At 41.9% G+C, this 23,446-nt stretch overlaps 2 protein-coding genes across 3 annotated transcripts in view; both read right to left on the minus strand.

Moving 5' to 3' along the window:
• Positions 1–2,030: 2,030 nt before the first annotated feature.
• The window catches only part of Or1f20 (olfactory receptor family 1 subfamily F member 20), a 57,463-nt gene continuing 36,047 nt past the window's right edge, over positions 2,031–23,446 (minus strand). The window contains exons 3-4 of one of the 2 annotated variants that reach the window (XR_010055220.1): positions 11,331–11,496; positions 2,031–5,108 (exon numbers count right to left, since the gene is read on the minus strand). Coding sequence is in view for 1 of the 2 variants with exons in the window: in XM_039086527.2 (XP_038942455.1) it covers positions 11,466–11,496 (31 nt within the window). In the remaining variant the exon portion in view is untranslated. Of the gene's footprint in view, positions 5,109–10,753; positions 11,497–23,446 lie in introns of those variants that run through there. The other variant, XM_039086527.2, reaches the window with a different exon arrangement.
• Or1f20b (olfactory receptor family 1 subfamily F member 20B) lies at positions 14,948–15,889 on the minus strand. Its single transcript, NM_214824.1, has one exon. The coding sequence runs from the start codon at positions 15,887–15,889 to the stop codon at positions 14,948–14,950; it is 942 nt and encodes a 313-aa protein (NP_999989.1).

Genomic DNA, 23,446 nt, shown 5'->3' on the forward strand with positions numbered 1-23,446 from the left:
AAAGACATAGCCTAGCAGACTGTATATGTAAACAGGATCCAGCATTTTGCTGCACACAGGAATCACACCTCAGTGACAAAGATAGACATTACGTTAAAATGAAACCCTGGAAAAATTTTGCCAAGCAAATGGTCCCAAGAAACAAGGTGGAGTAACTATTCTAATAGCCAAGAAAATAGACTTTCAACCAAAAGTCATCAAAAACGATGGGTAAGGACATTACATACTCATCAAAGGAAAAATCCACCAAGAGGAACTCTCAGTTCTGAACATCTATGCTCCAAACACAAAGGCATGCAAATTTGTTAAATAAACTTTACAGAAGCTCAGAGCTGACATTGAACATAACACAATAATGGCAGGAAATTTCAACACACCACTCTCACCAATGCACAATCATGGAAACAGAAACTAAAAAGATACAGTAAAACTAAAAAAAAAAAACTTATGTTGCAAATGGATTTAACAGATATCTACAGAACATTTCACCCTAAAACAAGACAATAAACCTTATTCTCAATACTTCATGGAACCTTCTCAAAAAAGAATAATGTATTAGACACAAAACAAAACTCAACACAATCAAGAACATTGAATTAATCTCAGGTATTCTATCAGACCACAATGGATTGAGGCTGGTCTTCAGTAACAACAAAAACAACGGCAAGACCACATAGACATGAAAGCTGAACAACTTTCTACTCAATGATCACTTGGTCAGGGAAGAAAAAAAGAAAGAAATCAAAGACTTTAAGAATTTAATGAGGGGCTGGGGATTTAGCTCAGTGGTAGAGCACTTACCTAGGAAGCGCAAGGCCCTGGGTTCGGTCCCCAGCTCCGAAAAAAAGAACCAAAAAAAAAAAAAAAAGAATTTAATGAAAGTAAAGGTTCAACATACCCAAATTTGCAAATTTATTTGGAATAACAAAAACCCCATGATATTGAAAACTATTCTCAACAGCACTAGAATTTCTGGGAGAATCACCATCCCTGACCTCAAGGTATAGTACAAAGAAGTAGTTATAAAAACTGCATGGTATTGATACAGAGACAGGCAGGTAGATCAGTGGAATAGAATTGAAGACCCAGAAATGAACCCACACCCCTATGGTCACTTGATCTTTGACAAAGAAGTCAAAATCATATAGTGGAAAAAAGAGAACATTTTGAAAAATGGTGCTGGTTCAACTGTTGATCTGCATGTAGAAAAATGCAAATCAACATCTTCTTATCATCCTGTACAAAGCTCAAGTCCAAGAGGTTCAAGGACCTCCATATAAAACCAGATAAACTCAAACTAATAGAAGAAAAAGTGGGGAAGAGTCTCAATCACTTGGGCACTGGGGAAAATTTCCAGAACAGAATACTAATGCTTTAAGATCAACAGTCGACAAATGGGCCATCATAAAATTGAAAAGCTTCTGTGAGCCAAAGGGAACTATTAATAGTACAAAAAGGCAACCTACAGATTGGCAAAAGCTATCAACAAACCCTCCATCCAATAGAGGGCTAATATCCAAAATATGAAGAATTCAAAAGTTATAATCCAGAGAGTCAAATAATCCTATTAAAAAGTGGAATACAGAGTGAAACAGAATTCTCAACTGAGGAATATCAAATGGCTGAGAAAAACCTAAAGAAATGTTCAACATCCTTAGTCATCAGGGAAATGCAAATCAAAATGGCCATGAGATTTCATGTCAACATCAGTCAGAATGGCTAAGATAAAAAATGCAGGTGACAGCAAATGCTGGTGAGGATATGAAGAAAGAGGACCACTTCTTCATTGCTTGTTGGACTTAAAGCTGATACAACCACTCTGGAAATCAATCTGGCTGATTCTAAGAAATTTGGAAATAGTTTTACCTGAAGATCTAGCTATTTATTGAACATATATCTGAAAAATTTTCAAACATATAATAAGGATACATGCTCCATAGGTTCATAGCTGTGTTATTTATAACAGCCAAATGCTGGAAATAAACCAGATGTCCCTCAGCAGAAGAATGCATACAGAAAATATGGTACATTTACACAATGGAGTATTGCTCAGCTATTAAAAACAATGACTTCATGAAATTGACACTGGAAAATATCACCTTGAGTGAGATAAACCAGTCACAAAAGAACACACTTGGGATGTACTCACTGATAAGTGGATAGTAGTCCAAATGTGCACAATGCCCAGGATTCAATCCACAGACCATATGGAGCTTAGGAGGAAGGATGACCAGGGTAGGGATGCTTCATTCCCATCTTTAGAGGGGAACAGCCTCATCACGGGAGGTGGAGGGAGATGGGGACCTGGGAGGGAGAGAGGAGAAGGAGGAAATAAGGGGCAGTATCAGGTACTGGAAGGGATGGGAGAGGTACAGAATATCAGGTAATCAAATACAAGTATGTAGCAGGGGAGGAATGAGGAACCGGGGATAGCCATTGGAGGGTCCCATATACCAGGGAAGCAAGAGGTTCCCAGGATCCAAAAAAGATGACCTTAGCTGAAATGCATGCAGCAAAGGGGGAGATAATACCTATAGAGGCCACCTCCAGCAGATAGGCAAGGTCCCCTCTGGAGTGATGAGGGCACCACCCATTTCAGAGTTTTTAACCCAGAAATGTTACTGTCCAAAGGAAGAAAGGGGACAAAAAATGAGCAGAGTCTGAAAGAAGGGCCATCCGGGGATGCTCACCTGGGGATTCATCCTGTCTGTAGACATCAAAACCTACACTGTAGCTGTGGTCAAGAGGTACTTGTTGACAGGAACTTGGCATGGCTGCTCTTTGGGAGGTCCAGCCAGCATCTGACCAATGCAGGTGTCAGTGCTTGGAGCTAACCATCAGACTGAGCTCAGCGACTCTGGGGCAGAGATGCAAAAGGACTAGAGGAGCACAGGGGGTATTGCAAATCCAGAAAAAGAACAATATAGGCTGACCAGACCATCCAGTGCTCCCAGAGACTAGACAACCAACCAAGGAGTTTACAGGGAGGGGTTCATGACTACAGATGTAGCAGAGGATGGCCTTGCCTGACAGCAATTGGTCCTGGGGAGGTTTGAAGCCTCAGCATAGGGGGATACTAGAGTGCTTGGGCAAGAGAGGTTAGGTGTGACCCATCCAGTGAGTCTAGTTATTCAGGGTTCTGAAGAGGTGCTACCTGAGGGTCAAGGGGGGGGGGAGAAAAGAAGGAGACCAAGCAAGGTTCTGTTGTCAAGGTCTCATTTATTGGGGTGAGTGTTACAGCTTATAAGGCATTCAGATAGGGGGAGTGCCCTTTGTGAAACACAAAGGAAGGAGGGACGAGGGTACTCTGATAGCAGGAGGTGAAGAAGTCATGTGGTGGAGACACCGGGTGTTTGCTCAGGAGACATCTGGTATTTGCTCGGGCTGAAGCATTCTGTGGTTGTTATCTTCTTGTGCCATAAATTCATGGGAAAGGCTTTTGATCAACAATCTCATGACTTTATGGCAGTCATTTTAGGGCTGAACATCTGTGGCATGCAGTCACGTAGGCATTCTGAGCTATACAGTCACAAAACGGCCAGCCCCAAATCTAATACGGCTTCCTACATCTCCCCTATTTTTCTCTTATAAAAGACCATTAGATGGAAGTAGTGGTCTGAGAGAGATCAGACATGCCTCACAGAGTGCCCAGCTCGGCCATGGCAAGCCACTCTTGCAGTTAGGACTGCACCCCAATGTCTAGGAATGAAGTTATGCGGTAACACACCGTTCTGGGCTACACTTGTGTGTTTTTTGGGGGGAGAAACTGGGCAGAGGAGCATTTGACCGGCCTGTACGTTTAAATGGGGTGTAGCCACCTCTGTCTTAGGATCAACCCCTCGAACCCTAGCCTTATCCGTCATAGGATTACCTTGTCACCCTCAAGGCTCCGTGTCTTAGATTGGTCAAGGGTCAGAGGAAGTTGCCCGTCACTAAATATGGCTACTTTGGGTCATCTTCTCATTCCTTTTACTTGAGCCCAGGGGCGAAAGAGTAGGGGCCAGGTGGCATTAATTTAGGAGATTGTGGAAGTTGAGCCTCTCCTGATATGTTGTGGGCACCTCATCTTGTTTATCATCTCTCTGGTTCTCCTCAGCTGTTCCAGTCTCCAAGCAATGATAATGTACTGAAACAGAATTTCTAGGCAAAGCAGAATCTATTTGTGATTTAATAAAGCGTGTAAGTTGTTGAAAGGCCCAAGGACTGAAGGAAATCAACAGATGCAGGCCCACAAGGGGTCCTAAAATCGAAGGCAACAGGGTAGAGAGCCATGGGGATGTAGAGAACCAGTTTTTATACCAGGACTCTTGTTGTTCTCGTTCTCTCTTTCATTTTTCTAGGCTATCTCTCACTTTTCTTAGACTGTCTTCTACAAGTCCAGTCTTACCTACATAAACACAGCATTCCTCTTTTAAGGCTGCACAAAATCCTCCTTGTTGTAGGAAGAGCAAATCAAGCCCTCTTCTATTTTGCAATACTACTTCTGAAAGGGAGGCAACAGAATCTTTTAAATTGGCTAAGCCCTCTCTCAGTTCAGCTAGGTCCTGGTCAATTGCAGCACTGAGTAAATGATAGGGTTGTTGATTTTGTTGGGAGGTCACAAGAGAAGTGATGCCTGTGCCTGTCCCTGCTGTCCCTAACCCCAAGAGAACTGCGAGAGTGATGGCCAATATAGGCTCTCTCTTTTTTTTCGATGAGGTGCACCAGCGTTTCTATCCCAAAAATCCAAGATATCTTGTGGCTCATGAATGTTGAGTCTGGGGAGTAATTGTACTAATACACAATAATCACGCTGCTGCAAGAAATCAGATATTATTACATAGGTAGTCAGCCCTGATGAACATGCCAGATAGGTATGATTTGGGGCAAGCAGGAACTCATGTTTGTTAACAACCAAGGTATGGTTGCATATTTCTAACAGCTGGTGAGGAGGGAACATATGTTCTCCCAAAATACCTTGGTGAGGGTAAATCCTAAAAAGTCTCCATCTTCCTCCAAGGGCACAGGAATGACTCCGGGGACCTGAACCAGGAGAGCTGAATCTTCATGCTCCCAGGATCAGCATGTCTCACCAGCCACTCAGGCAGCTGGCACACTCCTGTAGCATCCTGTAGAAAAAACACAAAGATTCCCTCTTCCCCATAAAAATACCTGGACAGGATCATGCCAATATGTGGATCTTTCTATTTCACCTAGGCAGAAGTATGCCTAGTTGTAGGGTGCCATAAACACTCAGAGTGTTCCTCGGCGTCAAAATTTTAAAATTGAAATAAAAAGACCATTATTTAGCATACAGGGATAACTCCCCCTTTTATTTATTAAGATATTGTTAAAATATATACTTTGATTTTTATAACAAATTATTGTCTCCAGCATTATTGTTTTGGTAATATAAAGAATGAGATTTTTTGACTAATTGTTACTATGTAAGGCCTATAGGTCCAGGCAGTCCAGTTTGAGTTCTTAAATGGCCTATAAAGGAACAGTACTTAGTGCTCTTAACCACTAAGCCATCTCTCCAGCCCCTCATCAGCTTTATTTACCTAAACATAAGCATTAATTAGAAATGCCAAATCCTGTAAACATGGTCCAGATTTAGCCTTACTTAGAAATCCCTGAGTTGGCAAGGTGAGGCTGGAAGTTGAGAGTAAGCAAATGGAGTCTTCCTCTTTCTGTGAGGGTGTGCTATCAACTCCATTATCATTTCCAAGGAGCTGGGTGTGAGTCTATGGTTTTGTTTAGTTGTCTGAGGCAGAGCACTGAAAGGACAGTGAGTTGTCAGACATTCACACTGAAATCATCACTCACTGATTTCATGTACAAAACTTGCCTCTGATAAAGCACTAAGTAATTGTAAAATTTGAGGGTTAGTAGTATCTAAAAAAAAGGAAAACTTTTTAATCAATTGTAAACCTTAAGCCACACATTGGCTATCAGTATATGTATTGAAAGCTTGATTTTTTTAACATTTTAAAAACAGTGGCTATAGCATGTAATTTAATAATCTGTGCTGAAGCAGGGGAGAATAAACAAGTGGTCCAATCATATATGTAGCATTTTTATTAGATGAACTGCCTATAAATACAGTAAGCACATTTTCTATGGGTTATATTGAAAGATCCCCGTTTGATATTAGTGCAGCCATTTCTTAAGAATGAGAATCTTTTAAGGTGGCCCTTGTTCAGCCCCCAGATGTTAGACATTAGACCAGAAAGTACAGAAAGCACATTCCTACCCGCTCTCTAGGAAGCTGCCAGACCATAAGAACAGATGGTATAGAACATATTTACTGCAGGGCAATTACAAGACAAGAAACATCTCTGGGAAGCTAACTGACCACTATAGAAGTGAGATGTCCTTGGTACTGAATGCAGCTATGCTGACATAGCTATAGCTTTGTCCTAGGAACTCCAGAAGAGAAACACCTGCCAAGACAGATATCCTTGGTCCTTGTCCTGGGAATCCCAGGATAAGAAAACATATATCAAGTCAGAAATCCTTGGTACTGAAATAGCTGCATTGATGTGGTTACCGCCTTATCCCAGGAATTCCAGGATGAGAAACATCTGCATAGTTATCCTTGGCACCGAAATAGCTGAGCTAATGAAACTGTGTAATCTTTAATGACCATTTAAGCTGTACATTTCTGTTGTTTGAGGCTCTTCACATCCCTCCTGCGTGAGGACCGTGTTGAGCCCTAATGCATTGGTATCCCAAAGTAAACCTCTTGTTTTTACATCAAGACTGAGTCCCTTATGTTCGTGGGGTGATGAGTGTCCTCAGGACTGGAGCGAGAGTCTCCTCTGTCTGAGGGTCTTTCAGTATGTACTAATTTACAGTAAATACAAAAGCATGCAAAGAGTAAAAGTATGAATTTTGCCTGAAAGATTTGTTTATGTAATAGGCCAAATATCAGTATTTGTAATAACCAATTTAATTGCTGTTTGGAATAAGATATGTTTTACCAGGTTTCTTTTTAAAATACTTTCAAGACTCTAGCCTACAATTCTGTATTAACACAACTGAAGCTTTATCTCCAATGAGGATAACAAACAAAGGCCTAAGTCCTCTGGTAAGTCCTCTAGCCAAGTAACATATACTTAGAAGCTTAAAATTAGTTTCAAATATTCTTTTCTGGAGTAGTGCAACAGCTACTCCCCAAATATTAAAGCTCATTTTGAGAGCAAAGGTTTGTAGTAACAATTTCCATATACACTGAAAGATTTAAAGTTTTAACCTCTTACATTGAAGAAGTGACAAAATTACATAATATAAGGCTATTAGCCATTTTTTGTAAAAATTTTAATGATATTGAAAGGAAAATTATACAGATTTAAGGTTTAAAAAAATAAAGTTAAAAGAATAAGTTTCAAAATTCACAGACTCAGGGCTAAACACTGTGAAAAGCAAGTCCAGGCAGACCCACCCTGCCGCTAGGACTAACAGACCATAAAGATAAAGAAAAGAAATGCAGGAACCAGCCTGAGTTATCAGGACTGACTCAAACCATCTGGCAGAAGGGCACCTCCCCCAGCTTACTCAGAGTCACACCTTAACCAGATGTCCTTCAAACCCTGATAAGCCCCTAGCTTCTAAAATCCTGTACACGCCAGTCAGCACGTACTCTTCTGCTGTGCTGTAATCTCACTGCCATGTTTAAATGAGCCAGTCACTTATAGCCGCGCCAGAAATTAGCCAATTGTGTGTAACCGCGCCAAACCCCCTAGCCTTCCCTATATAAACCCCTGACTTTTGAGTTTCAGGGTCGACACCTCTGTCTCCTGCGCGGGATACGTGTCAGCCCGGAGATCGCCCGTAATAGATGTCTGTAATAAACCTCGCTTTTGCTTCTTACATCCAAAATGGTCTCTCTGTGTCTGGGATCCGCAATTTCCCGAGACTTGAGTAAGGGTCTCCCTTAGGGAATCTTTCATTTGGGGGCTCATCCGGGATCGGTGTTTCCTGGGGCACGCCATCCTGAGACTCGAGCTAGGTTCTTTCAATATCATTTCATGGGCTCTGTAAAATTATAAGCAAGCTCACGAAATGAAAACTTCTCACACTCGCCAGGATGTAAACAAATTGCATAAAAACAATCCTCTAAATCTATCTTGAAATGGCAGTTGGAGTAAACAAACAGGCTGTAATGCTCTCATAAGTTCCAAAACCTCATCAGTCCTTTGTAAATCCTGTAACAATCTCTACCTGTTTGATTTTTTCTTAATTATAAATAAGTTTGAGCTAGTCAATGTAACACTGGCAATCCTTAATCACAATCCTTAAGTTCTCCTTGTAACATCAGAGCACAACCACAACTTTGGGAAGTCACCTGAGTTCTGAGTACATGACTAGGCAGCTGTCCTTGGGGCAGTAGAATTAGTATCAAAATACAGATAACTTCAGGGCAAACCACAACCTTGGAAAGCAAAACTCAACTTCCAACAATCTAGTCTCCAAAATCTAGTCTCCAAGACACCGAGTCTATCCTTCATGCTACAAAGTTTGACTGCCAATTCCTACATATGAATGCATGATGGTGCGGTCTCCAATACCTCAACAAAGAGACATTGCCCTAAATTCTTTTAAAAGCCTGATTGCTAGGATAAGAGTTCCATAAAAATATTATCTCAATTTAGACCTGTTTCCCAAGGTTGGCTCATGCCACATGTTGTCTAGAATGACTCCATACAAATTACCAGTTTTATGTCAACTTTCTGTTACTGACATATAATTTTTTAACCATATCTAATAACTTAAAAGCCAATAATCCATGACCAAGGCATGCAGAATATATTTATACATTTAAAACCAGTCAGAAACAAAATTGAAGTGGCTACACATGTTTTTAATATTTAGACCAAGCACCATTTTTACTTTTCTAGCTGTGATTTTAAGAGAAGCACCTTGTCACCTGCTAATAATAAGTCAGGGATTTTTCTAACAGAAACAGCCATTAGCTCCTGTACCATAGAAGCTGAGGAGCTGTTGGCGCCTTTAAGATCAGCTCCTGCAGACATCAGCCCCCGGGCAGCTTCTCCAGCTGATCTAGGCTCTTAGCTACAGGTGCAGGGCTCCAAAGGCTGATTGAAACTGTTTTTTATTCATTTGTTCCTTTTTTTTTTGAAACGAGTTAAAACCAAATCAAGGTGTGAACGACCAGCAGATAAAGGTTTTACCATTTTTTCTTTTGAACATGAAAAATAAAACAATTAAACAACGAGAAACAAAAACCACAGACATAAACTGACAGACATGGACAGCTTGGTGACAGACAATAGACATAGAGGGGAAAAAGTAGATGGTGTCCCACCGAAGGGACCCAGATATCCTACCTATGGAACCCAGAACCAGAAATAAGCATTTCTCCAATAGGAGCCAGCAGAGAGGCAGGACATCTCCTGCCTTTCTTCTGTTCCCAGGAGAGCTCTGAAAGTTTTTCTCTTTCTCCAAAGCATCCGCGGAGAGTCCGGGAGGACTGTTTTTCCCAAACCCATTCTCTTTCATGTCTAGGGTGTAAACTATCTCTAATCAGAGTCCAAAGACTAAAACATAACTCTAAAAGAAAGCATACACAAAAACACCTTACCATTACCTTGTCCCTTTTTTATTACAAGTTTTACTCATGCTAGTCCAAATCATCGAGGCCTTTTCTAGCCCATCTTACCCCAATATGTCCCTACTTCTGCCCCGGCTTCTTCACCTTGAAACTCCTCTTATGCTGACTTGGCCTGAGCTGTGCTGTTGCCCACACACAGCCTGTAGCTTGCTTGTTAGCAGGCCTGTACGCTTGTCACCCTCAGCCCCACACTTCCCTACTCTGTGTTGTCCCCCCCTTAGAGGCTGGGAGAAAAAGTAATTAAAGGAAGAGGCTGTGAGCCCCAGGGGATAAGGGGATGTTAAAGGGGAATGTCAAAGATACCACAAGTTACAGGATTGTTTTACGGCTCCAGGAGATAAGGGGACACCAAAAGGTTTTATGGCCCCCTGGTTCCTGGAACAGAGCTACTAAATCAGAAGGGTCGGGTCCTCAGGTCCTCATTATTTTTATCTCTTGTCCTGTTAGGGTAAAAGTGTGTCAGAGTTGATGAAGCATCTGCATTTGAAACACATCTGGTTAGGCTTGGGCTGACCGGTTTCCTGGAATGCTCCCTGCAGGAGCAATGGCTGAAAAGGCACAGTGGGGGATTAAACAAACACCACAGGGGCAGAACAGTTACTCACACCGGTGATAAGAAAGTAATTCTCTTGCATTTTTAACAACCTGTCTTCCTGAGTCAGGTCCTGTTGCTGAGTTTTGGGCTAATTTAAAACTCTATCTCTCATTCCCCTCTTCTAACTCGGCCTCAGAGGCAGGGTCTAGACCTGAGTCAGAAGGGCGGCAATAGTAGCGGCTTTTGGCCACAGCCGCCGCACCCGCCGTGTATGTTGCTCCTGGACTGAACCAGCTGCCCATGTCCCGTGAACACCCAGACAGCCCTCCCGTCTGCCCGCTTCAGTCCAGCTTCCCCGCAGTGGCCTGGCGCCTATGGCACCGCGGTCGGCCCACAGCCCCCATGCCGGCTCGGAGGGCGCAGCACTTGGGAGGAGCCGCGCAGGGCGCTGATGCCGCAGGGCGCGCCAAGGAGCGCCCCGAGCAGCAGAGTCCTTTTTTTTTTTAAAACAGTCTAGTTGTCAAGAGTTAGAGAAAGGGGTCGTGCCAGCTCTGGTGGCGCAGGCCGGTAGGATTTGCTGAAGGAGGCAGAGGCAGGAGGATCTGGAGTTCGAGGCCAGCCTGGGATACACATTTTTGGGTTGGGGATTTAGCTCAGTGGTAGAGTGCTTGCCTAGCAAGCGCAAGGCCCTGGGTTTCATTCCCCAGCTCCGGAAAAAAAAAAAAAAAAAAAAAAAAGAAAAGAGAAAGGGGTCGTCAAGTCTGTCCCATCATCAAAGTCACAAGTAACACAAAACAAAGACCTAAGACACACAGTAGACGGCACAAAACACAAAGACACAAAGACACAGACACTATCTCCTGAATCAGAACCGCCTAGGATCCTTTTCTACACAATAAGACATTTAAACATTTTCCAACCTTATTCCAACCATAGGAATTAATTTCTGGTCCTTCAATAATAAACCAAAGACAAGTTTCTGACAAAGACAAAAAAAATTGCTTAAAATTAACCAGGGACACTTTTCATCAATAAAACAAAAGAACTTAATTAAATCTTTTTTCTTAACTCTTAATCCTCTCTCCCTGAGTGAGCCCTTGATCTCTCCTATGAAACAAGCCTCCTTAATCCATATCTTCCCCATGACAATGGGACAACAACTATTCGACAGGTCCTTACCTCCCTTTCCAGCCACGCATGAGTGATATGGCCTGAAGAGCCCTCGATTCCCGCTGCAGCTCTCTTGTCTCCGTCGTCCAGTAGTTGGCTGTGCTTTGGGTCCCTGTTCAGCGCCACTTGACCGGTCCAATGGGTCTAGTTATTCAGGGTTCTGAAGAGGCGATACCTGAGGGTTGGGGGGGGGGGGAAGAAGGAGACCAAGCAAGGTTTTGTTGTCAAGGTCTCATTTATTGGGGTGAGTGTTACAGCTTATAAGGCATTCAGATAGGGGGAGTGCCCTTTGTGAAACACAAAGGAAGGAGGGACAAGGGTACTCTGATAGCAGGAGGTGAAGAGGTCATGCAGTGGAGACACCAGGTGTTTGCTCAGGAGACATCTGGTATTTGCTTGGGCTGAAGCATTCTGTGGTTGTTATCTTCTTGTGCCGTAAATTCATGGGAAAGGCTTTTTATCAACAATCTCATGACTTTATGGCAGTCATTTTAGGGCTGAACATTTGTGGCCATGCAGCCAAGAGTCACGTAGGCATTCTGAGCTATACAGTCACAAAATGGCCAGGCACAAATCCAATACAGCTCCCTATATAGGTGGGTGGGGAAGCACCCTCATGGAGGGAGAGGGGATGGGAGAAAGGGTGGATGTTGTATCAGGGGTTTGTGGAGGGTTGACCGGGAAATGGCATATCATTTCAGATGTAAACAATTGGAATGATTAATTTAAAAAAGAAAAAGAAAGATGAGGAGAAAACATTTCATGTTTCAAATTAATTTTCTTTTGTTTTATGTTGTTTATTGAGACAGAATTTCACAATGTAGCCTATGACCCAGAATCCATAATATAATCTAGGCTGGCCACAAACTCATCACTATAGATCTGTGATATTAGTCATTTCAAAATAAATTTCAAATTCTTCTGTACATTTTCATGTTTTAAAAGAGAAATAGAATTACTAAGGTGTGGACATACATAAAATTAATAAAAATAGAAGTACAAAAACTTGCAGTATTTTGGATACCTCTTTTATGAAATAGATATGACAGAAAGGGATAAAGAGTGCAATTCAATGACATGCTGGATCCTGTGATTGCAGAAGACCTTTCCCTTTTAATTAACCATTTTCCTGATTTAATATTGTATGTCACTCTGCATAAACATCCACTCAAATGTAGTAGAATTGTTTTTCTGTTAGCATCAAATAAAATTTTCCCTATTTGCAGCATCAGTACTGTGATATTGATATATATCAAAATCAAGGTCTCTGTGTCTCTGTCTCTGTCTCTCTGTCTCTCTGACTCTCTCTCTGTGTCTCTGTCTCTGTCTCTGTCTCTGTCTCTGTCTCTCTCTCTCTCTCTCTCTCTCTCTCTATCTCTCTGAAACAGGGTCCTCACATAGTCCCACTGTCCTGGAACTCACTATGTAGACAAAGCTGGCTGACATACTCACTGACCAGAAATCATGCACAGTAAACAAACAACAAGTAAGCAAATGTAAAATGGAACTAAGCAAAAGTTTGACAAAATTGCCAGATTAAAGAGAGACTTCAGAAAAAAGAAATGTGAGAATAGCAGGGATCAGGTAGAGATAGGTAATCGGAAGATCCTGATCAAAAGAAACAGGTCATTAGAGGCCCTTAGCAGACTTGTACTGGAAAAAGAGTGAGCAAAGCAGAAGACAGGGTGAGTGGTAGTGCAAAGCTGGGGCTCAGAGAGGAAGGACAACAGACAAAGGATGAAGGCAGGAAGTACTACCAGATACATGACTGAATTCTACAAGGAAAGGAAGGAAGGAGTTGGGGAACTGCTTTTACAAATAATGTCTGAAGATGTCTCCAATTTCTTTGAAAACAACAATCCACACATCTCAGAAGTCCTACCATCTTTAACCATAAAGAGTGTAAGAACTAGAAGTGGTAAATGTCTTTTGGGTCAAGCTGCACACATTGGCTCACAGTAGTGTGACAACACATATGAGATCTGTGTAAGCAGAAGCTACACACAATTAGCAGAGGAAGTGGCAATGGAGTTTCTCTGGAAGCCTCTGGCTATAGAGCTGTTAGCAAGTGTTAGCCACCAGGAAAGGAAGAGATGGTTTTCATTAAGAATGTAGCAGCTTTAACTCAACCACAGTCCAGTTAAGGCCACACATCAGAGTATATATGGCAGCACAAGTTAAAATGGTGTGAAAGAAAGGAAGGAAGAAAGGGAGAGGGAGGAAGGTAAGAGTGAAGGGTAGATGGAGGAAGGGAGGAAGGGAGGAAGGGAGGAAGGGAGGAAGGGAGGAAGGGAGGAAGGGAGGAAGGGAGGAAGGGAGGAAGGGAGGAAGGGAGGGTGACTGAGAGACAGAGTGAAACAGAAAGAAACAAATAATGAAAAGATAAAAATAAAAGAAATGGATATTTTCATTACAATTGAAAAAGAAAAATCTTAGAAATAAAACTACACAAGATCAGTAAAACTGAGTTACAGGCACTAACTTTAAAAGTTTTACTATGAAATAAAAATCGAAACCTAACAAACTTTTTACTAAGTGAAAGATTCGGCACAACCAGGCCTGCATAGCAAGACTCTGTCTCATAAAAAACAACAAGAACAACAACAGCAGCAGCAGCAACAGCAACAGCAACAACAACAGCAACAAGAACAACAGCAGCAGCAAACATGAACAAAAGAGTTGCTACACGAGAACACCAGTAGACATTGACAGAAACAGGAAAAGAGGACAAAGGGACTGAAAAGTCAACCTAGAACTTTAGAAGGCACAGATCATTTTAATTGAATCATCATATTTCCTGCTAAATGTTAGATGCTATATACTGCCCAGATATTAAGAATAATATCAGAAGTCCAAATGAGCTGCAGAGGGAGGGTTTCTGGAGCTCCAATCCCTCCCTTCTCAACACACCAAGTCTAATTTTCCTGTGAAAAGGACTCAGGCTCTGTGGTGAGAATGAATAGCTGTGGTTTTCCAGAGGTGTCCCAGATATTCCCATTTGGTTCCTGGCACTTGGCCAAGGACAGGGAGCATTGCAAAGAATGTCAGAAGCAGATAGGTCTCCGACATAGTGACAGCACAAGATGTTGTAAGCACAACTGAAGACCAGAACAGAGGATCTGCTGATGCCAACAAAATAGGAGCACACCTATTGTCCTGAAAATATCGTAGGAGTATAGCTGCTACTGCTTGCCCAAGTAGAACACAGTCTTCTATTGAACCCTCGTGAACGTCAGGAAGAGAGGCATTCAGAATTATCCCAACTCAAAAACCACATCCCATTTGGAGCAGGAGTCAATTCCCCATTTTTACACATCACCCAGTTTTGAGCCTACCATTACTCACTTTCCAGTGTTGTCCCATTGAAACACCTCACTCTTCTCCAAAAGTGTGCAACAGTGCACATGGTGCATTCTGCCAAGGCATTGACATGATAATTCAAATAACAATATTTGTTAAAGAGTTTTTCATTCTTTTACCTAAAGGGTTTGTATCCTGGACTACGTATCTGGTAAAGATAATTGATGCTTTTCTTATAAAAGATAAGTGCTAAGTTTCAGATAATTGACAAAACATGAAGAATTCTTAGACAATAGTTCCCTCTGTGATGTTCAACACTTTCAACATTACTGCTTAGATGGAAATCTCATGGTGAGCACTTTCTTTAGAGCACCTTTCATGTCCCTGTTCCTTAGGCTGTAGATGAAAGGGTTCAGCATGGGGGTCACCACTGTGTACATCACAGCAGCTGCCATGTCCCTCCCAGCTAAGTGAGAGGATGAGGGGTTGAAATACAGGGATATGATGGTGCCGTAGAAGAGGCAGACCACAGCCAGGTGTGAACTGCAGGTGGAGAAGGCTTTCCATCCTCCCCTGGGGGATGAGACTCTCAGGACAGCACAGGTGATGTGGATGTAGGAGATGAGGATGCAGACAAATGGGGTGACCATGATCACAGCTCCCTCCGTGTGAATCATCAGCTCATTGAGATGTGTGTTTGAGCAGGAGAGTTTCAGAAGAGGAGTTGCATCACAAAAGAAGTGGGGGATGATGTTGTCTGCACAGAAGGAAAGTCGAGTCATGAGCAATATGTGCAACAGACAATTCAGATTGGCTACCACCCATGACCCCATAATAAGAAGGGCACAGACCTGATGGGTCATCTCTATTGTGTACTGTAAAGGGTGGCATATGGCCACAAATCGGTCATAGGCCATCACAGCCAACAAAAAATTGTCCATGTCACTAAACACACAGAGAAAATACAGCTGGGTGAGACACCCAGAGAAGGAAATGGCCTGACTCTGGAGCATGTAGTTGGCCAGTACCTTGGGAACAGTAGTGGAGGAGAAGCAGACATCCACAAAGGACAGGTTACTGAGGAAGAAGTACATGGGGGTGTGCAGGCGGGAGTCTGTGCTGATGGCCAGGATGATGAGCAGGTTTCCTAGGACAGTGGCCAGGTACATGGTGAGGAAGAGCAAGAAGAGGAGCTGCTGCTGCTGGGGCTGCCTGGAGAGTCCCAGGAGGAGGAACTCTGAGATGCTCGACTGATTGGTGCTGCTCATGAGTCTGAGCCCAGCTACAGAAAGGAGAAGCAGAGGTCAGAAGGCAGTGTTCAGGTTTGGATGGTATAATTAGGTTCACATTAATCCTGCATTAGAGTTTCTGAATTAAGATCCAGTCTGGGATCTTAATTTACATATACTCAATTTACAAATTTCAGATTTAGGTTGTATTGATTCCCCAGATTGATTCATTTAGTTTTATTAGATATAACATACAAGGATTCATGCACAGCACTCTTACCTGTATCTGATAACATTTCCAGGCTTCCTCCCACTCCTTAGAAGCTCAAAGGAAAAGAGAAGCAGCCAGTTTTTGTATTTATCTCAAGTTGCAACTGGTTGTCCTGTGACTCCTGCTGCTGCCCCCTCCCCTCTATGGGAGAGAATGAACAGCACTTGATGCAGAAGAAACATCAGCATGTCTAATGCCCTGAAAATATCAGAACATGCCCCCTCTATCATTTTACCTTGGAGGTGTTGGACAATTGTGTTCTTTATTCTAAGGATTGGAAAATCTTGGGAATATGGTTAGGTTCTGAGAAGTTAAAGAGTGGATGATCACTGCCCTATGACTCCATGTTAGAAGAATGAAGTCCCACTGGGAATAGAGTTCCTGAGTGTCTCATTAAAGACCAGCAGAAAGTAGATGTGTAAGCCTGATCTTGGTCCCTCTTGTTCAACACAGGTAGAACATATCATGTAAGTTCATAGTCAGAACTTTGTGATGAAGCAATCTGTGTGAAGACCCAGAGAGAATTCCCTGAAACTGATCTAAGCTTTTAGGGTTGAAGAATCAGTTCTCATTCTTCTTCTCCTCTGCACAGAAAATGAAGTCATGGCACTATCTGAGGGAAAGTTCTCTCTTTCTTACATTTGATTACTTACCACATAGGGCTTATGGCTCATCTATCTATAGGCTGCCCTGGGAGTAACTGACATTTCAGGGTCTGGTTCAATCCTGTGAAATACACAGTGTAATGTTCAGTGAGTGAAAAGGTAAATGGGGGAATGTGTAGTTCTCCACGCCTGAAGGATACCTGTCCTCAGAAACCCACATCCTTGGGAATTGTGTCTTCCCAGCCCACAGTAATGTGTGCACTTCTGAAAATGTATAGACCCTTGAGTGCAGTTCTAACAGCTTCCTTTATACTCCCCATCCCTTTCCTAGATACGATTTATGACAGGACTTCTAAAACTAGCATGGGGACACCCTCAATGTGACTTGCCCTGTCCATGTACCTCCAGAATACAACCTGCTTCCACTTGACTTACAGACTAATAAGCAAAATTTTGAGATGACAATAAGAACTGCAAACATACAAGAATAGTGGAAGGAAGTTGGGGAAAGTCCTACTAGCTCTTGAGTTCAAGATTTGGGGCACTTTTAATGATAAGCTAGATGAGGCCTTCCTTCCCAGTCAGTGTCAAACAGTGAAAGCCAATTCTTTCTCAGTTCAGCCTGGGAAGTGGTTGATAAAAGTGATAGCATGTTCTGGCTTACACCTCTCATCCAGACACACTGAAGTCCAAGGGAACAAGATTGCTGTCATGTTCCAGGCTAGCCTTACCTACCTATACCAGACCCAGTCTCATAAAAAGAAAAACAACACAAAGAAAAATTTACATTTGAATCTGGAGAGATGCCTTAGAGATTTAGAGCACTTGTTGCTCTTGTGGAGGGACCAGGTTCCACCCCCCCCCAACCCACAGGATCAAACAAACAAATAAAAAAGAAAATACGAATATGTTGTGGTTTGCCCTGGAGTTGTCTGTGTTTTGACACTAATTCTGCTGCCCCAAGGATGGCTGCTTAGTCACATACTCAGCACTCAGGTGACTTCATCAAAACCTTTTCCCCATTTTAACTTGTAAAATAAAGGAAAGAGCCAGTGATTGGTCAGGTGGGGCAGAAGAGGGGAAGAAAGGGGGTGGATCAAGGAGAGAGGAGGAAGGGAGTTGGAGTTGAAGCACATGGCATGGAGAAACCACAAGTTAAAAGGGATTTCACAGTTAGGGAATAGAGTAGTGTAGTGGTAGATCTGCCCAGTACATTTATATTGTACTCATATTAATCGAGTTGTGTTTTCTTTGCACAAGGTTATTCAGGTTGCAGAGGTTACTGCAACAAATTGGCACCCAACCTATCCATTTGAACTCAACTAACCTGAGATAAAGTTCACTCCTCTCTACCCCCAGAATTCGATGCTGACAGAGATCTGGGCTGGAGTACTGGTGGATTCATAGCTGGCTGGGTCTGAGGAGTCTACAGAGAACTACAGAGAGGCTCCCTCCCCCAAACCCCAGACAGAGAGCTACAGCCAGGGGCAGCACCAAGAATCTCAGGGAGGGATAGGAGAACCTGGAGCACAACTGCCTGTGAGGTAGTTTTCTGGCCGGCACATTGAAGAGGTTGCCTGAGATCAGCACACAAGCAAGCACTGCCAGTGGCAACCCAAAGAAGCCCCTCTCTCGGATTTAAGAATTTGAGAGGACTGCACTGTTCTGAGTCCCAACATCAGAGGGAGAAAAAGGTACAAAGGGCTCCAGATCAGGTATTACTTTGATATAAAGAGAGATACATATCCTTTCGTTACTTAAAGATGAGAAACACAATGGTTATCTTTTGAACTTTATGGAGGGATATTTTGAATGGTCTGACAGGGATGGATTTTGAGGAAATAGACACCTTATCATTTACTGGTACTGCAATATTTATTCTCTTGATTTACTATGTCTTCTCAAAAGACAGGGCCCTAGATAGCAAATTCCTTGCTTTACAGAAGAAATTACAAGTAACACTAGAGCAAAATTTTCTCAAGTTTATAGAGGAGTTTGAACAACAGAGGGATAAGCTTAAGACTTGGAAGCATGGCATAGAGGAAACATTAGAACTAAAGGTGCAGGAACTCATAGGTCAAAATAAGCAGCAGAAAGAAGAGAATGAAGGATGGAGACAGGAGCTGGAAGAGATGCTAGGGAAAAGAATTCGACAACTCACAGATCAGATTGAACAGCAAGGAAATAGAGATAAAATTTGGAAGCAAAGTCTAGAGAATAATTTACTAAATCTAGCAAATCAAAACAAGGCAGATGCTGCAATATCAGAATTAAAACATGAAGAGAAGCTAAGATTATGGAAGCAGAGGTTAGAACAGAAAATACAGGAACTTATGGAACAGCATGAACAACAGAAAGAGAAATCTAAGACTTGGCAATGTGGCCAAGGAAACACTAGAAAGCACAGGAAAGTATAGATCAGAATAAGAGACAGAAAGATGAAAAAGAAGGTGGGAGGCAGGTGCTGGAAAAGTTGTTAGAACAAAACATGCAGCAGCTCACCGATCAGACTGAGCAGCAAAAAGAAAATAATGAGGTTTGGAAGCAAGACTTACAGAATAACTTCTTAAAATTAATCATTCAAAAATAATGGACAGCAGACTATCATATGTGCAATATAGAGAAAAATTTAAAGTGTGGAGGCAGAATCTTGAACAGAGAACACAGGAACTCAAGGAACAAGAAGAGCAGCAAAAGAAGAGATATGAAGCATGGGCACAGACCTTAAGGGAGGAATTTAAAATTTCAATTAAGGAAAATACTCAGGTGGAGATAGAAGACAGAATTAGAGAAAGCTGACCTAAGGTTATTAGAAAACAAATTTTAGTCTGTCCGATTAGTGTACAACAAAGACCTCCAGATGATGATCTTCTACAGGGTTAAGAAGAATTTGAATGGCAACCCATGGATGTGTTAGAACTCAGGAAATTTAAGAAAAGTGTAACTAATTTTGGAATGCATTCACCATTTGTAAAACAAATCCTGATTTCTTGGGCTATTAAAAATAGAATAATCCCCCAAGACTGGAAAGATATGGCAAGAGCAAAACTAGAGACTGCTGCAAATTTACAATGGATCTCATGGTGGAGAGAAGAGGTGAGGGAAGATAGCATGATGAAATAGAGTCAGGGGTAGAGAGATTTCCACAGATCAACTGCTTCCTTCCTAATAAAAATTTTAAATTGTCAGGGAACATTATCAAAGACAGTTATAGACTATCCAAGCTGTCCATAAACATAATACAGTAGAGGCTGATAATTTAGTTCTACCCCAAGGAACCACAGCTGCTAAGACAGCAACAGCCTTGATCAATGGTCTATGATAAAAGAAAAACTACAGGAATTAGAACAGCTAGTCCAGGAGCAGCTGGAGGCTCAGGATATAGAGAAGTTCACCAGTCCTTGGAATTCTCCAGTATTTGTCATTAAAAAAAAGGTCTGGGAAATGGAGGATGTTAACAGATCTCAGAGCGATTAATAAGATTATTCAATCAACGGGCTCCCTGCAGCCTGGGATCCCACTGCCTTCCCTGTTGCCTAAGGAATGGCCTATCATAGTGATTGACCTGAAAGATATTTTTCCCAATTCCTCTACATGAAGGCAATAGGGAAAGGCTTGCTTTCTCAATACCTACCTTCAATAGAGATCACCCAATAAAAAGATATCAATGGAAAGTCCTGCCACAGGAATGTTAAATAGCTCTACCTTGTGTCAATATTTTGTACAACAGTCATTGGAGATGATTTGCAAACAATTTCCCCAATCTATTATTTATCATTAAATGGATGACATTCTTTTGGCTGAGCCAGATATAAATATCCTGGAAAGAATGTTTGCTGAAGTTAAAAAGAAACCTTGCCTTGCTGGGGATTGCAAATTGTTTCTGGAAAAATGCAAAGAGGGAATTCTATTAATTATCTAGTGTATAAAGTAAGTCTACAAACGGTTAGGTCACAAAAGGTGCAAATCAGAAGAAACCAATTAAAGAGCCTTAATGATTTTCAGAAGCTACTGGGAGATATTAACTGGCTGAGGCCTGCGATTGGCTTGACCACTCAAGAGCTAAGCAATTTATTTCAAACCTTACAAGGTGACAAAGATTTAAATAGCCCAAGGAAACTATCAGCTGTGGCTGAGAAAGTGCTAGCTTTGGTAGAAAGGAAATTGCAGGACACACATCTAGATCGTATTGATCCAAAGATGGCCTGCATATTAGTCATCTTACCCTCTACTCATTCCCCTACAGGAATTATCATGCAGAGAGAAGATTATATCTTAGAATGGATATTTTTAGCACATAAACAGAGTAAGAAACTAAAAACCTACATTGAGAAGGTTTCTGAATCGATACTAAAAGGAAAAATGAGACTTCAATAATTAGTCGAAATGGATCCAGCTGAAATTGTGGTACCTTTTACTAACACAGAAATTGCCTCTTTATGTGTACAAGAAGATCATTGGCAAAGAGAATGCAGTAACTTCTTGGGAGAGATTAACAACAGATACCCTAAAAGCAAGAGACTTCAGTTCATAAAAAGAACTAATTGACTTCTTCGTATAATAAAGGGAACTCCAATATATGGAGCCCCTACATTTTACACTGATGCCAGGAAGTCAGGAAAGGCAGGATATAAAACAGAAGATGTAAGTAAGATGGCTGAGAGTTCGTATAAGTCAGTTCAAAAATCTGGATTATATGCGATACTCATGGTGTTATCGGATTTTCAAGAGTCTCTTAATTTAGTAACTGACTCTCAATATGCAGAAAGGGTCGTTTTACACAGAGACTGCTGACCTTATTCAGGATGATTCTGAATTGACTTCACTATTTACTTAGCTACAACAAATGATGAGAAATAGGAGTTACCCAATATGTATGTATATATATGTACATACCCATACATACATATTGGGTAACTCCTATTTCTGAACTGTTAAGCATTGGTTACTATTGGACATATGCAGGTCAGTCCATGCATAGTCTTTGGGTAGTGGTTTAGTCCCTGGAAGCTCTGGTTGGTTGGCATTAGTGTTCTTATGGGGTTGCAAGTCCTTTAGCTCTTTCAATCCTTTCTCTAATTCGCTTAAAGGGGATGCTGTTCTCAGTTCAGTTGATTACTACTAGCATTCACCTCTGTATTTGACATGCTCTGGATGTGTCTCTTAGGACAGATCTATATCCAGTCTCTTTCAGCATGCACTTTTTAGCTTCATCAATCTTATCAAATTTTGGTGGCTGTATATAGCTGGGTCACATGTGCGGCAGGCTCTGAATGACCATTCCTTCAGTCTCTGCTCTAAACTTAGCCTCCATATCCCCTCTTATGAATATTTTTGGTTCCCCTTTTAGGAAACAGTGGAAGCATCCAAATTTTGGTCATCCTTCTTCTTGAGCTTCCTGTGGTCTGTGAATTGCATCGTGGGCATTTTAAGCATTTAGGCTAATATGCACTTATCAACGTGTGCAAATGAAGTGTGTTTTTCTGTGATTGGGTTACCTCACTAAGGATGATATTTTCTAATTCCATCCACTTGCCTATGAATTTCATGAAGTCATTGTTTTTGATAGCTGAGTAGTACTCCTTTGTGTAGATGTACCACATTTTCTGTATCCATTCCTCTGTTGAAGGGCATCTGGGTTCTTTCCAGTTTCTGGCTATTATAAATAAGGCTGCTATGGACATAGTGGAGCATGTGTCTTTGTTATATGTTGGGGCATCTTTTGGGTATATGCCCAAGAGAGGTATAGCTGGGTCCTCAGGTAGTTCAATGTCCAATTTTCTGAGGAACCTCCAGACTGATTTCCAGAATGGTTGTACCAGCCTGCAATCCCACCAACAATGGAGGAGTGTTCCTCTTTCTCCACATCCTTGCCAGCATTTGCTGTCACCTGAGTTTTTGATCTTAGCCATTCTCCCTGGTGTGAGGTGAAATCTCAGGGTTGTTTTGATTTGCATTTCCCTTATGACTAAAGATGTTGAACATTTCTTTAGGTGTTTCTCAGCCATTTGGCATTCCTCACCTGTGAATTCTTTGTTTAGCTCTGAACACCATTTTTTTAAATGTGATTATAGGTTTTTTTTTGTTTTCTAGTTTGTTTTTTATTAACTTGAGTATTTCTTATATACATTTCAAGAGTTATTCCCTTTCCCAGTTTCCGGGCAAACATCCCCCTCCCCCCTCCCCTTCTTTATGGGTGTTCCCCTCCCCACCCTCCCCCATTGCCGCCCTCCCCCCAACAATCTAGTTCACTGGGGGTTCAGTCATAGCAGGACCCAGGGCTTCCCCTTCCACTGGTGCTCTTACTAGGATATTCATTGCTACCTATGAGGTCAGAGTCCAGGGTCAGTCCATGTATAGTCTTTAGGTAGTGGCTTAGTCCCTGGAAGCTCTGGTTGCTTGGAATTGTTGTACATATGGGGTCTCGAGCCCCTTCAAGCTCTTCCAGTTCTTTCTCTGATTCCTTCAACGGGGGTTCTATTCTCAGTTCAGTGGTTTGCTGCTGGCATTCGCCTCTGTATTTGCTGTATTCTGGCTGTGTCTCTCAGGAGCGATCTACATCCGGCTCCTGTCGGTCTGCAATTCTTTGCTTCATCCATCTTGTCTAATTGGGTGGCTGTATATGTATGGGCCACATGTGGGGGAGGCTCTGAATGGGTGTTCCTTCTTTGTCTGTTTTAATCTTTGCCTCTCTATTACCTGCCAAGGATATTCTTGTTC

Source organism: Rattus norvegicus, chromosome 10 (genome assembly GCF_036323735.1).
Source record: "Rattus norvegicus strain BN/NHsdMcwi chromosome 10, GRCr8, whole genome shotgun sequence".
Taxonomy (NCBI): Eukaryota; Metazoa; Chordata; class Mammalia; order Rodentia; family Muridae; genus Rattus; species Rattus norvegicus.

Bases quoted from the DNA above. Each gene is read 5' to 3' on its own strand.
- Or1f20b (NM_214824.1), bottom strand. From the start codon at position 15,889: ATGAGCAGCACCAATCAGTCGAGCATCTCAGAGTTCCTCCTCCTGGGA.